The 15,000-nt window shown below is 43.2% G+C and overlaps 1 protein-coding gene across 8 annotated transcripts in view; it reads right to left on the reverse strand.

Moving 5' to 3' along the window:
- The window catches only part of epb41l2 (erythrocyte membrane protein band 4.1 like 2), an 89,960-nt gene that overhangs the window by 59,463 nt on the left and 15,497 nt on the right, over positions 1–15,000 (reverse strand). For 7 of the 8 annotated variants that reach the window (XM_050057431.1, XM_050057430.1, XM_050057428.1 and 4 more), the window contains exons 2-4: positions 4,707–4,939; positions 4,425–4,610; positions 677–934 (exon numbers count right to left, since the gene is read on the reverse strand). In XM_050057431.1, coding sequence (XP_049913388.1) covers positions 677–934; positions 4,425–4,610; positions 4,707–4,925 — 663 coding nt within the window. In that variant the 5' untranslated portion in view covers positions 4,926–4,939. Of the gene's footprint in view, positions 1–676; positions 935–4,424; positions 4,611–4,706; positions 4,940–11,992; positions 12,217–15,000 lie in introns of those variants that run through there. The other variant, XM_050057426.1, reaches the window with a different exon arrangement.

The raw sequence follows: 15,000 nt of genomic DNA on the forward strand, positions 1-15,000 counted from the left end.
CGCTCACGGGCTGCAGGCAGGTCAGCCCTAGCTTCATACTGGAGACATGTCACATATTGAACATCCTATCACTCATTTAGACAAAAGTAGATCTGAACATAGGGCCCAGGTTGAAAAAAACATTAGTTCCCCTTTAAAACATCCCTCCTTCAAAACGCCAACAACTTGTTGATTTTACCATCAACATCATCGTACACTGAAGTGGCCACATCAGGTACAAACATGCTGATGATCACAGGGACTATTTTGTCTTGCACCATCAAACTTTCCCAGGAAAACATTCAAGAGGAAAGCTACAAACATTCTCCATGTTCTAACACATTCTGCAATTTTGTACAGACCAACCACAACACATTGGTTTGATCCCATGTGATCAGAACAGACGTAATCTCCATCCACTTATTGTACCTGAACAGATGTGGGACGGCTGCTTTAACAATTTGCAGCAGCATGTCAGAACACTGGAACGCTGGAGCGTCATCAAAATGCATTCAGACACAAAAAGAAAATAAATGTTCTTGTAATTCTCAAATGAGCTGCATCCATGACCTTTTAAATGATCCAATTTGAATAACATCTGAGACACATCTGCAGATACTTCCACAGAACTCATTGTTCACCCTCCGCCCATCGTCTCCCCTCCACACCCATGTTCAAGTTTCTGTCAAAGTCTTACCTCGACCTCGCAGGAGAAGTCGGTCCCGTCCAGGAGGGTCACATGACACACCACCAGCTTCATCTTGTTCTTCCTCACCAGACGCAGAGGAGACTGGAAAATCGAGGTCTGTCCTCCTCCTCCTCCTCCCTCTTCTTCACCTTCCACCTTTTCTTCCTGCTCCTTCTTCTGCTCCTCTGCTCCCTCTCCCTCTGTTGTCACGGTTGCCTCTTCAGGACTTTTCTCAGCAGTCTCTTCCACTTTCTCCTCTTTGGCAGGCTGAGGACATTTGAGAGGTGCAAGAGAAGAAGGAGGAAAAATATGTCAAACCACAGATACACACAGGGATCCCTGCTGTGGCCGTCAGGTAAAACCTTATGATGCTGTTGAAAAAGTCATTACGTGTTCAGCAGTGAAGGAAATCTCCTAAAATCTGATTGTCCAAAGTAAGAAAGAGAGAAGACTGTGTTCTCTCTGTCCTTTTGTATTCCCCCTCTAGTCTGAATTTGCTCTTAGAAACTGCAGGCGTTTCTTCTGGCCTGATTACTGAAATGTTGATGTCACTGGGTGGGCCTGGGTGGCTTAATGTGATCACTGGATGGAACAGTTTATGTGTGTGCATGTGTATGAGGGAGAATAGTTGTGTGTGTGTGTGTGTGTGTGTGTGTGTGTGCGTGTGTGTGTGTCTCTCTGCCTCTCGGCTGAGCAGCAGTTTTTAAGCAGTCTGCGTGCGCCGCTGTGAATCGTGTCACTGTGCCTTTACAATGTTTGAGCATTGTGAAAGATGCTATCTGATTATCTCACCTCTCATCCCTCGGTTTCCTGTTTGATGCAAACATGAGTTGTGAAGTACGTGTGTCCAAAACAATATGTGGCTGACTCACACATTTGGACATTTGTTTAGGCAAAACACTTTTCACCAGCTTACTGTAAGAAGACAAGGCTGGTTGTTGACAAGTTTTGCCTGTTGTTTAATCAGAGTAAACAACAAAACAAAGTCTTTTAAAGAGCAGTATCTTGACCCAACTACTGCGGGATGCTTTAACTGGCAGTGATGCTTCTCTTCCAACTTAAATGAAGATGTTTAAGAAACAGTTTGCATTTTGGGACATTCTCTTATTCCCCTTTTTTGCAGAGAGTCAGATGAGTAGGTCGATGCTACATTCATGTTTACTCACTTCAGGAAGTAACCGTGCACAGCCAAGAAATAGTCCAGCACTGACCTCCCTTAAAACCACAAGCTGTTGTTTTAACACTTTGTCATAGAGTGCACAAAAATAATAGATGTAGCCACCGTGATGCCAACAATTGGTTGGTGGACTCCTGTTTGGCACTGTGGTCATCGCCATCTTGGATTTTTGAAGCCAGGAGTGACCAAATGTAAACAAGAGGGTGGAGCTGTCGAGGAGCGAGAGGTGGATCTGAAAGAGAAACCGTGGCCGCAAAAAAACGGCTGCACCCACAATTACGCCCAAATTTAAGCCTTGATAAAATGTAAACAGGTGAGTTGTATAAAGATTCACCTCATGTACAGTTGTCATTTACGGGTGAATTAGCTTCTGAGACCAAAACTGATTTTTGTAGCAGGCTGGTAACATGTTTATATCTGCTGTTAATCTGAGCGTTGTAACATGTGGGACTATGGGGACTGAACTGCTTCCAAAGACAACCTCAAGTGGCCATTAGAGGAACTGCAGTTTCTGGCAACCCTGGAAGTTGCCACTTAGTTTTTGTACTTATTAAACTAACAACATATAACATGTAAATAAGTGAGCTTTACAGGTGCTGGTAGGTGAGAACTGTTACATTTGGACGGAGCCAGGCTGGCTGTTTCCCTGCTTCCAGTCTTCAGGCTAAGCTCAGATAACAGCTTCATATCTAGCAGACAGATATGAGAATGGTCATCAAACTTCACATCTAAATCTCAGCAAGAAAGTGCATAAAGATGCATTCCAAAAATGCTACAGCTTTAAGGGGTTGGCAATTTCCTAGTATTTATATATCGAGTCTTGTAAGCACCAGGTTGTGAAAGCCCTAAGTTCAGAGGTTCCTAAACCCTGGTCCGCAGAGCGTTACCTAACCTTAAGGCTGCTGTCAGTCCTAGAGTGGTCTCCTCTGGTCTGGATCAGGGACTCATGTTGTTCCAAAGTTGTATAATTGCCTAGAGTTGGTTGGTGTTCTCACGGCAGCATTTACAAGAGGACCAGATCAAATGCCTTGTGTGAGAAAGCTGCTCTTGATTGGTCAGAATTTCCATGTGGGAAAAATCCAGGAAGTAAAGCAAACGTTGAAGAAGAGTACACTTGCAAGATAAATGTGACACTTTCTAATGTCACAATGGAGGGACAACTACGCAGGTTGATTTTAGCGCTGCTCATCGTGGACTATATTGCTGTCATTGTTCATTTTAGTCAAACCATACAGTTTGAAAACGAGGCGCGGCTCCAACTAGAAAACAATGTTTTGATGCATTGGATGTGCTGAATGTGCATATTAAGGCAGTACAGGAGGAGGTGCACATTAATAATCCTCCAGGACTGTAACATGCTCATGTTTAACCCAAACAATGTGTCATGTGACTGCAGTTGCTTCACATCCAGGTCGGAACACCTTCTCACCACAAACCAACTGCACCAGAGTTCCTTTGGAACCGGACTGAGACCACCTCTTCAAGAAGGTCTCGGTCTGGTTGTTTTGCTGTGTTCACACCTGCACAAACGAACCGCACTGAGGGGGCAAATGAACTTGAGATCGATTGAAACCGAACCAAACAGGGCAGGTGTGACAGCACCCTAAAACATATGCTACTGGGCTGCAAGAGAAACATATTACTTGGCATAAAAAATTAATAAGAACATGACTATATACACGATTACAGGCTATTTTGGCTGTAACTGACCTTAACTCGGTGCAGCTTGTGCTTTGTTTTTCCTCCTTACTCTCTGTCTCACCACCAACGATAACAACAACAACATATGCTGATGTAACCAAGCACCTTTTAGCAATCAGCAGTACATACTATCTTTGTCCGGCCACCACCTGATACTATCTGTATATTTAAAAATCCTTCGTCAGTAGCCACAGTTAACTGAAGTTCTCATGCTTACACATGTTATCTTGCTCTTGTCCGTCTCTCTCCTTATAATCTTATAACTCATATCAAAGCATATTTGTTATTATGCAACACAGACCTGGAATAACCCAGGACAGATGTTATTTGACGAGCCCCGACTCTGACCACTCTTAAGTCAAAACTAACAATGTTCCCGTTTCACACTGCCTACTGTACCTAGTACTGGCTTAAATATCATCTTAGTTTAGCTTTTAAATTACCTTCATTTAAATACTGAGTGTTATAATTGTGCATCTAAATACAGGAGCATTTGCTGTGTTCTTTTATATTTTTATTTTCACTTAATTTAAACTACCTTTGTTCACTTTCAAATTTTCTATCTCTTGTATCACTTGCCTGTATTTTTGCCCTTTTTAACTGTAAAACTTTTGCTTTTGCTGTAATTTTTTAACCCTGTAAAGCACACTGACTCGCCCTGGTGCAGGAAATGTGCTGAACTAATAGAGCTACCTTGCCTTTGTTTAATAAGAGAATACATAAAGAAGGTTCACACCTCAAACAAACCGACATCATCATCATTTATGAACCTGCACATGAATATACAAGCAGACTAATGGCAGACCCACTGTCTACTTTATCTTCCAGTATGTGTACCAATGGGGTGTGGAGAGAAGTTACGCTGTGTGTGACCAATACCTCAGTGTCTGCACTGGTGGTGGATTGAGACTCAGCTTCTTTTTCCTTGACTTCCTCCGACTTGACTGCCTCCTTCTCTTCTACTTCCTCTGCGTGACCGTTCACCTCTGGGGCAGGCCCGTCCTCTTCCTGTGTCACCTTGCTAACAGCTTCCTCTGCAGGTGGGACCTCCTTAGTTGGGGAGGTCTTAGTGGGTCAAAGAAAGAAACGACGGCCATTAAAAACCAGACCAAAATAATTATCAGCAATGACAATCTAGTGAGCCTATAGTAAGAATTTTACCTGGCTCTGAGACTTCTGCTTCTTAAGCCATGTTGGCAGGTAGCGAGCTATTCCCTTCCCCTCTTTCCCCTCTTTCTCCTTCTCTTCCTTCTTCTCCTCTCCCTCAGCGTTGGTTACTTCCTTGGTTTCTTCTGCAGACTTCTCCGACTGCTCTGGCTGAGCGGCTGACTCCTCTGCTTTCTCCTTCACCTCTGTCTCAGAGCCCGCTTCTGTTGTCATGGTAACACGTCAACCTGCAGAGCAAGGAAGGAGAGCAATGGAAGAGCGTTAGATTTAAGTCCGAGGAATCAAATAAGCCCTTTTCCCACTTTACAAAAACCCCAACAACGCCCACTATCATCTGGCTTTTGTTTAATGGGAAAGGTTAGAGTTGGCAATCACTTCCAGGACTAATGACTCTGCAGTTGTCATGGCTATTTATCAGCTCCAGCTCCTTTCGGCTCTGATTAACAGTGATGGAAATATGGCATGCGGGTGGACACACAAATGTAGGGCTGCCTGCTGATAGTCGACCACATGTTGGTCGACCAGAGAGGTCATTAGTCAGCAAGATTTCACTGGTCGCTTAGTCACAGGAAAGAGAAAAAGGAAACTCTATTAGGAGATGGACCTTGTCAAAATAAATCCAAACATATATGACTGGAGCATGTGTGAGTTTAATGTGAAAGGACAGACACAGGAAGTGTCCACGCTCAGCAGTCAGACAGGAGTCAGGTTAATCTCCAGGGCTGGTACCTGCGGTTATTCCACAGGCTAGTTAATAACATGTCGGGCAGGAAATCCAAAGTGTGGGATCATTTTGAGAAGGTGAAGGACGAACCCAAGGTGATATGTAAACTCATCTTCATTGGTCGACTACAAACATGACGTATCATCTGAAACATGGAAGTAGCTACATGCCCATTAGCCCACAGCGTCATTAACAGGCGGCTCGCTCAGTGTGTGACGTGCACTTGTAGATAAAATATAGGCCTATATTAATGAAGGTTCATTAGTACGGTTTTGTATTTCTCTGTAATGTAGCACAGTGTTAACAATGTTACTGATACTATTCTTTCTCACACCTTCAACTCAAACCACCAAAATATATCATTTAATAATCAACCGTCAACATGTGGGAGACTCGTCCACTAATGGCCCTAAATGAAGACTATTGGTCGCCCCCTTTCAGACGCAACGCAACACAGACGTACCACGACAAGAAACTCTTCGTCTCTGTCCCACATTTAAAAAACTGCATAAACACACTAATTTTGTGACAACAGTGACAAAACTATTCCAAGAAACTATTTTCATTATGAATATGACACATAGATTTTATTAAAGGCTTATTTCTTGAAGATTAAAGGATAAGCCAACATTTTTTAAAAAGTATTAAATTATATTCTTTGGTATTTATACATGGAAGAACAATAGTATTTTGTTTTCATCACAGAGAGCTGGAGAAAAATCACACCGCCCCACTGAATTTGGCACAAATATAAATCTTTCATGGCACGCAACTTGAATTTTAGTCTGGAGTATCTTTTATAAATGAGTCACGCGATCTGATGGTTTTTCCCTTCACAGTGGGAGGAAGACAGAGAAAATGTCTCTGGAAATAAAAAAGCTATTGGGTCCTTAATTCATGTCATGTATGGAATGTAAAACACAAATGAAATATATTAGGGTTATATAAGTTATCTGATTCTGATTCTTGGCTCACAGCTTTCAGCACATGAGCTCATGGCTGTTTGAAACATTAGATCTTAGATTGCAGTCGTCCAAGACTCAAACAAAAACACAAAAACACAGAGTTGAGGATGTCATTATGTCACACAATGAGTTTCATCTGGGTTAACAGCTGTTACAAGGAGTTTCACATCCACACACACACACACACACACACACACACACACACAAAGAAAAAGGGGAAATTACTCAATTCTTAATATCTGAGTCATTGGTTTTACCCGCAGCTGTGGTCAACACACACACACACACTCTTCAACCCAAATTTCTCTGGCAGCGCTGTCCACACACACCCTATTACAGCAACAGACATAGTTATTCAGCATGACACTAATTTGCTTATAACACTAGATGACCGTGACATTGGTCTTGAGGCGATGTTGAGGTCAGAGTGTGCAAACCTGGCCACTCAGAGTGTCTACCTACGTGCACAGTCTGTTTTGGTCCGGTGTCTCTACACATGCAGCTTCAGGCTGAGGGTTAAACATGATTTATACAACATTAAGTCATTGTCATCCATTGTGCTTTTGATTCAGTCTTTCTCGGTATGTTTTGCTCACACTACGTCTCTTTCCCTCTAACTCTATTATTCATTACGTCGCCTGCATTTTACTTTCTGACCATCTTACCAGTTCTTTGGCTTTCTCTTTTCTGCCCTGCCACCTTCAATAAGAGAGGACACACACACACACACACACACACAGTGCAGCACTGGTGTGTAGGGACTGGGCAGGAGTAAAAATAGAACAGGTCTCCTTACGCATGATCGGCTAATGAGGCAGGGAGGGGAGGAGGGGAGATGGATGGAGAGAGAGGTGTGTTTGTAGGTGTGTGCAAATGTCAGAGAGGCAAGATAACACTGTGTGTGACCAAGAAATGTGCTGCAGTCATTTATGATCCTCTGACGATGAAACGTAAGGACTTTGGTGATCCTCTGACTTTCCATCTAGTGCCACCAGCGGGTCAACGTTTTACTTATCCGATAGAGTATCTTTACGTAACCTACACATTTTTGAACAGACATTCAGTGCCCAAAGTGGGTCAGTGGTACGCAGCGTCCACTCTGACTTCCAAGGGTTTTGCTGTTCTGTGAATGCAGTGCAGGAGGTTTTTTTTCCCCCAGCAGCAGTTTGTCAAGTTTGAGTCGCAGGGTAGAGAATTTATCAGCCAGTCAGTTTGTGGTTGGTTCAAGCAGAGGTGATCGGACTGATGGATTAGAGGAGCAGTCGCTGCAGAGGAGAGTGAAAGCAAACTTTTAGAGCTGGTGCTGGACCACGGGTTGAACAGTTTTTAATGGAAAAGCAGCCAGTTTCATCTAAAGTAGGCTGGAAACATGATGGACAACACTAAAATTAGAGCACAGTTTGTCTATGAAATAGAGAGCTTTATTTCTACATGTATTAATCAACGGTTAAGTTTCACGTTCGTGGCACGTGGTGTTCTCCTGCTCTGTCAGCTGCCCATGCTCTGCGTTATAAAAGTGTGGTGCTCTGAATACCAAGAGCGTTCCGATCTAATGGTCCAGCTCCAGAAATAGAAAATAAACATGTAGCAGCAAATGCTGATATCGTGGCAAGCCACCAAAAATAAATTAATGTGTGGGAAACATGGCCATCTAAATTTTACTCTTTGGTGTACCGTGACTTTATCTTGAAAACCCGAACTTCTCACAAGCTGCCTGGATCTTTTCTGCTCTCTTCATGTTCAATTCAGATGCAATTCATAATAGCCCCTTTAATAAACTGCATCACCCTTTAATAAACAGCAGTACACAGGCTACCCAGGGGCTACTACGGTACGCTCACCTGTTCCCGTTCTTGCCTGCCTGCTTTTCTCTGTTGGCTGCTAGTCTGAGTAATGCTACATTACAGTACAGTTGGTCTGACTCCGAGGACAACACAAAGAGAACACACACTAAGTCATAAAACGATGCAACAGAGCTTTGAAAGTCTAAATTATATGATGCTAAATGCACGCTAGGAGCAGCAAGCTAATGTTAGTGCCACTCCTGTTGATGTAACGCTAGCATCAGCAAAACCACCTGCAGCTACCAATGAAATCATCAGTTCTTTTAAGTGACCCAGTTCATCTTATTCACCTGCCGCTACTGAACCGACTCATAAAACGACTCTATTGGTTTACCGGCCGCCAACCCCCCACCTTGAGTGCTGCTGACATTCATGACTCAAGTAGGATGATTCTTAATGACCCTGCTAAATTAAATCCACCTTGTTACTGACGAAAGTGTAGCTGTGTACAGTGCAGGCACGATGACACTGTTACACAGGGTTTTAAATGTGTAACCATTTGTGAGATGTTTGAAGTGTGCAGGCTGCCATCTGCGCAGGGGACCCAAATACATTTTAAATCAACTTGAGCATATTTTTGTCCCCGCATGCGATACGATGGATTTGGTTCAATCTGCTCCGTCACTCTTCGAACCCTTAAGTAGAGTCATCAAAGCAGGTCTGTTACTACCTACTCACTGCAGTTCCCACTCCTCTGACACACTGTGTTTCTCAATGGACCAGCCAGCAGTGTATCTATGTGTGTGTTTGTGTGAGTTGGCATCAGAGTGCAGCGTTTTTTTGCAAGATGTTCGTCACGGCCTCTTAGGCCTGCTTTAAACCGGCCCCTCTCTCACTACACCAGGAACCTTGTTCTACCTCTCTCACAACTTTCTAACTCCCCCTCGCCTCTCTTTCCGTCTCTTTCTATCTTCTACTCTCCAGCCCGGGGTGCCTCTTTCTCTTTTTCACTCATCTCTCTCTCCTCTCTCAATCCCTTTCTTCCGGGCCCCCTTTCAATCCCCCTCCACTCGCATTATCTCCCCCTAAACCCCTCCTCTGTCTCTCTTCTTCCCACAGTCCATATAAACAATACCAGTGACATTATTACAGCCTCTCTTCATATATACACATATGCACACACTGAATGGTTTAAGGCAATAAAAACATCTGTATAGTATCTAATGTAAGTCAATGTTAGGGAGCTGGCATTCAACACAGTACTGTATTCTTAAATTCAGCTCCTGTATGAAAGTAGTTGAACTTTTGTCAGATGTTATGTGTTTTTTAATTTTTGTTCCTTCAAGAAATTCTCTTCACATCTTTCCAGAGTAGGGTTGTCAGTTTTGGTTAGTTTTGCTTTCGACAGTCCGACACCCATTAAACAATATCTAACTAGTAAGTTTTAAGAATGCAAAATGACCTGACATACAAGAGGCCTTTCCTTTTACTCGCCAGAACGAAGGTAATCGCATTTCAAAGGCTATCCATTTATAGGTCTAAAATTTTAACATTTTGTGACTGAACTGTCTTGCCTTTCATTTTATTTCGTGTTGGCTTTGCTGACAGCCAGCCAGCTTGTCACGTTAACATGAGTAAACATAGTGCCCACTGCCCACCCTCTGGTCTCCACTAGTTAGCTAGCTGCTCTGCACTGCTCACCAGCTGGGCAGGAGGTAGCTAGCTGGGCCACTCAGTCAGTGATAATCGCTGGTAACACTGTCCCAACCAATTCCCAACCAGTTGCCGAACAGCATTGCTGCAGAAATACAGTGACCACCTCTGGTCTCCACTGGGTAGCTGACGTTAGCCTTTGCGAGCAAATTCGCAAATCCCAGGATAACCAAGGAATGACCCATCCTACCCTCTCTATGATTGGCTAATACTTGTTGCCTTTGATGGTTGGGTTGGTTTCGGCAAGATGAGTAGGATTGGTTACGGTTAGGATAAGAATGTCAGGGTAAGCCAATCCGAGGAAGAGTTAGGTAGAATAAGGTGGGCAATTTTTTCTGGAGTTAGGTAGCAGCGACGCTTACTCTGCGATTACCTTAGTAATGCCACCCCCCCACCAGGACCTTGATGCTGAGGAAACATGGTAGCCACCCGCCGCTCTCCCCTACATTGCCCAGGTGAGAAGTCATCTTTGAACCCTAAAACCCCTTAAGCATTGTTAACTACATTAGCACCACTAGCTGTGTTGACGTTGCTAACTGCACAAATAGAGCTAACAGTGATAATTATTAGTGACAATACTAAAGGGGGCTTGCAGCTAAAAATTAAGCGGATACTCGACGGAGCAACCTGGGGTGAGACCAGAGGCTGCGCACTATGTTTCCATGGCAACGCTCTTGGGTTGACACTGTGATACTAGTGGTAATTGCCGAATGAGCTGCACCAATAGCTAGCTCCCACCAGACCCAGGTGGTGCACAGTGCAGTAAACATAAGAGTAGAAAATTAACCTGTAGAATAAAAAAATATTAACATCCCTAGTTGGAGAATTACACCGTTTTACTGTAATTTAGCCTTTAAAACCAGGAAAACACAACACTCTCGATACATTATGATATCCAAAATCTCGAGATATTGGTATAATATCAAAGTATTACCAAGGCCTATTCAGGTGTGCTTTATTGGTGCATTCGTTTTGTACTCGGAGGTCGGAAATTCCCAGTTCCCAGTCGGAAGCTTAAACTCGAACGCACCCTGAGATCGGATTTCCAACTCGGTGCAACCGCATCAACCCCGACTTACGAATTCAAGATGGTTGCCGGTCACATAGTGAGTAAACACTCTGCTTAAGTACTGTTTATAGCAATTTTATCTTATTTGTTTCACATCAGGTCAGCCTCATCTGCGGCGTTCATCAGTTGGAGCGCATGATGGTTTTGAAGCTGTCTATACTCCCAAAGTGCACGGGCAACAAAGGCTTTCTTGCAGGCGTCCATGTTTTTTTCCAACTTGTCCACCGTCGTCAACTAGAATGCAAAAACTGTTGTCAACTCGGAGGTGACGTCATTCTGACTTCCGACCTCCGAGTACAAAACGAACGCAGCATATGTCCTTAGAATTCCATATGTAATTGTCAAATACCAACAAGCTGTAACTGGTAAAAATTACTCTCGGCAGTTTACCGATTAACAGTTAGGCTATCCATTGACATCCATAATCTAGAGGCAAGTACTGCTCAACGTGTGTGTTGTTAAACGTTTTATCCGACTATTTCACAGGCAATTAGCTGCATTCAAGTAACCCAGCGGTCCAAACAGGCAGAGAAAAACCTGCAGATTGAGATGAGGTATCTCTGTGTTTGTGTACATGTTTCTTCTGATTCAACAACACTGATCTTTTACTCCAGCTGTTTCTCTCATTTAGCATATCAACCCAACTCATTTCCTCATCTTATCATCATCTATGAGCTTACATATTCGCTGGCTACTCTTGAAAGCAGCTTATCAGTATTTATTTTAGTTCTAGTTAGCATTCTTTAATCGTATTATTTGCTTAACTCCAATCAGATTATGATGTTTTCTTGACACAAATTCCACCTGCTGGAAGTATTTGATGAACACATGACTGTCACAGCAAAGATGAAAAATTAACCTACACGGGGAGTGGCAACGACACTGATGGGACCCTTTAACCTTTTCCTCAGTAAACAGTTCCAGATTTTACTGCTGCCCTACACAGACACTTAATCTAGCCTTTCAACACCTGTTAGTATTTTTCAAATGAATGGTTGAATGAATGGTTGAAGTAACGGCCTTACCTTTAGCTGCTTCTGTTGCTCTCTTTTCCTCTGTAACTCTCTTCACCTCCTGTTTCCCTTCTATTTGTTCTCACTTTCTTTTGCTCTTTTTCTGTCTTTTTGCCTGTTATCTGTCTTTCCTTCACCTCCCACCTCTTAGCAAAAAGCCTGCCCTACAAACCATCGTTGCCATTTTCTCTCTTCCATCCTCTCTCGTCTCTCCCTCTGAGCTCGAAGTCTGCTTCCCTCGGGACTGACGCTCAGAGAAACAAGGGCAGAAAGCGAGAGGGTGGGGGTGGAGACGGTGAAGAGGAAGTGTGTGAAAGAGAAGAGCAGAGCCGAGGCAAGGGGAGTGATGGAGAAAGAGAGATGGAGAGAGGTGAAAGATGGATGGATGAAGGAGAAATAAGAGAGGAAAGACCACATCTACTGTCCATGCCTACTTTGCCAGACTACTAATGGACACTAGCATGGACAATCTCTACAACACTGAGCCACTGCCTCAGATTCTTGGCAATATTTTGCAACTGTATTTTTCTAAGGAAAGAAAACATTAAGACATTTGCCCACCAGATTTTTCAGTTTTGACTAAAAATCCCAGTGGACCATGTCCTCATTTCCACATTTACCCTTTTTTACCGCTCACCCTGTCACAAACAGCACATTGCACTAATGCAAACACTAAAGCTCTCCCGTTTACTACTTGATTGGTGCCTGTCTGGCTTTTAGCGGTTGTCGTCATAGTAACAACAACTTCCTGACCTGGCCTGTGGTCGAGAGATAAAATTTTATAGGCACGGGACTTGAGTGCAAAAGTCAAGAAATGGAGAGAAAAGATGGAGTTATCTTTCTGGCTTCAGTGGTTTTACATTGGTGCTCTTTCACCATCTGATAAAAGCTGACATGACAAGTCTCAGCGTAACAAGAAAAACACACACATCCACGCCCACCTCGCTCTGAAAGGGCAGAACGGGGGCAGAACGGGGACAGGAGGAACTGGTTTCCATGGCAACGACATTCACGGACTACAACAATAAATCCCCATGGAGACGAGAGATTACCACGGCCAAAAATACAGATTAGTGGACGAGCGTGGAAGTGACAATAGAGATTATGACCGTGCCTAAACCCATTTCAAACCACATCAGATTTACAGCAGATATTACAAGCCGAGCCGACAGGAAGTGCAGTAGCTACTTTACTCCTCCCTCAGCTCATCCTCACTGTTCCACCCAGAGCTGTTTGCTCCTCAAGGACCCTTTTTAAGGGCTGTTTGTAAGACTGAGGGTTCCACTAAAAACCCTTTTTATCCAAAGAACCATTTTGGATGAAAGAGTTCTTCAAGGATTGTTGAACTGTTGATTGTTGCATACATTCAAATATTTATCCATGTGTCAAGCTGTATTTTTATTGTATATATCTGGAAACCCCTTAATAAAATAAATTCATTCTAATTCTGCCATCATTCATGACTCTTTTTGTTAATAACAGGTACTCCGTACTTGGCATTTTGTATTTGGTTCTAATTTTGAGTGGCAGTTTTGGTTCCCAACCCTACTGCACCACTGAAACAGTGGAGGCAGTAGTAAAATATCCCCCCTCTAAAAGCATGATTGTGAACCATGAGTGCTGTGGGTTGCTCTGGACCATATCAGTCTCGGCTCTTTAGAAACCTCATGTAACCCAAAGCTGCTGGATGTGGTTCCCTTGGCCACAGCTAAGCCATTAAACTAAAACCATGGTTACTGGAAGAGAGCTCTATTAGTAATGTAGTCAGTTACTATTTCCTGGGTGGGTTCTAGATGAAACCATTGTGATATATAAGGTTTCTTAGTAGAACCCCCTGTTTGGGTTCTTGTTAACACCCTTACAAGGTGGATAAGTTCCGCACAGAACGACCAGAGGGGTTTTTAACTGATAATCTAGTGTTTAACAAAATACATCTTACACACACACACACACACACACACAAATACAGTGAAGACCCCAAGAACTGCAAACATTAAACCTCAATCACAGATTTTAACCAACAGCAGCGGTGATCCTGGGGTGCAGTCTACCTGTAAACCTTTGTTTTAATAGCAGTAATAGTTGTAGCTACCCTCACTAGAAATACTAGGCTGTCAAACTTAATATTGAGATACATGGAGGAAAAGTGGAGGAGTTTGGATCAACATGAACAGCTAATCAGTGGCACTGATCATCAACATCTGCCCCTCTGTTTCACACACACAATCACACACGTGCACTCTCATACTCAATGGATGAAGCCATGTGCATTCGACAGGTACAAGTCTGCAGCTGTCTGTGGCCGTTTACCAAGGAAGGTATGTCTGAGCTTCACACACACTCATGGCAGCTGGGTGGCATAGAGATGCTTTTGAGAGCACGAGAGATCCCAACAAGACTGGACGAATGGGTGTGTGTGTGTCAATTTGCATGCACACCCATGTATGAAGGCAGTACTATGTGAGTGTGTGTTTTTGAATGAAGATAAGTCAAGATGGTAAATACTAAATATATAAATATTGCTTGATAACGTTTCTCTCGTGAGTTGTTAATGTAATGTAGTGGGTAATGTGCAACGTTCATTATGCACGGAGCAAATTGCCGCACATCTAGGCGGCAATTTGGTTTTTAAAAAATGTGATTAACAATTGGCTCTTATAATACACCTACTTATTTTTCAGACAATGTTAAACCTTATAGATTAAACTGTGCTCAATTTTGACAGTTTTCTGAGGGTTTTCTTACTTTTAGACTGGTCGTCTAATCATTTCATTCATTTCCTGGTACAGGGTCACAGGTGTGCTGGAGCCTGGTCACCAGACTATCACAGGACTGACACATAGAGACAGACAACCATTCACACTCACATTCACACCTACAGACAATTTAGAGTCACCGATTAACCTGCATGTCTTTGGACTGTGGGAGGAAGCTGGAGAATGTGCAGAAAACCCACGCTGACACAGGGAGAACATGCAAACTCAGCACAGAAGTGGGTTCGAACACAGACCCCTCTTGCT

Source organism: Epinephelus moara, chromosome 12, assembly GCF_006386435.1.
Source record: "Epinephelus moara isolate mb chromosome 12, YSFRI_EMoa_1.0, whole genome shotgun sequence".
Taxonomy (NCBI): domain Eukaryota; kingdom Metazoa; phylum Chordata; class Actinopteri; order Perciformes; family Serranidae; genus Epinephelus; species Epinephelus moara.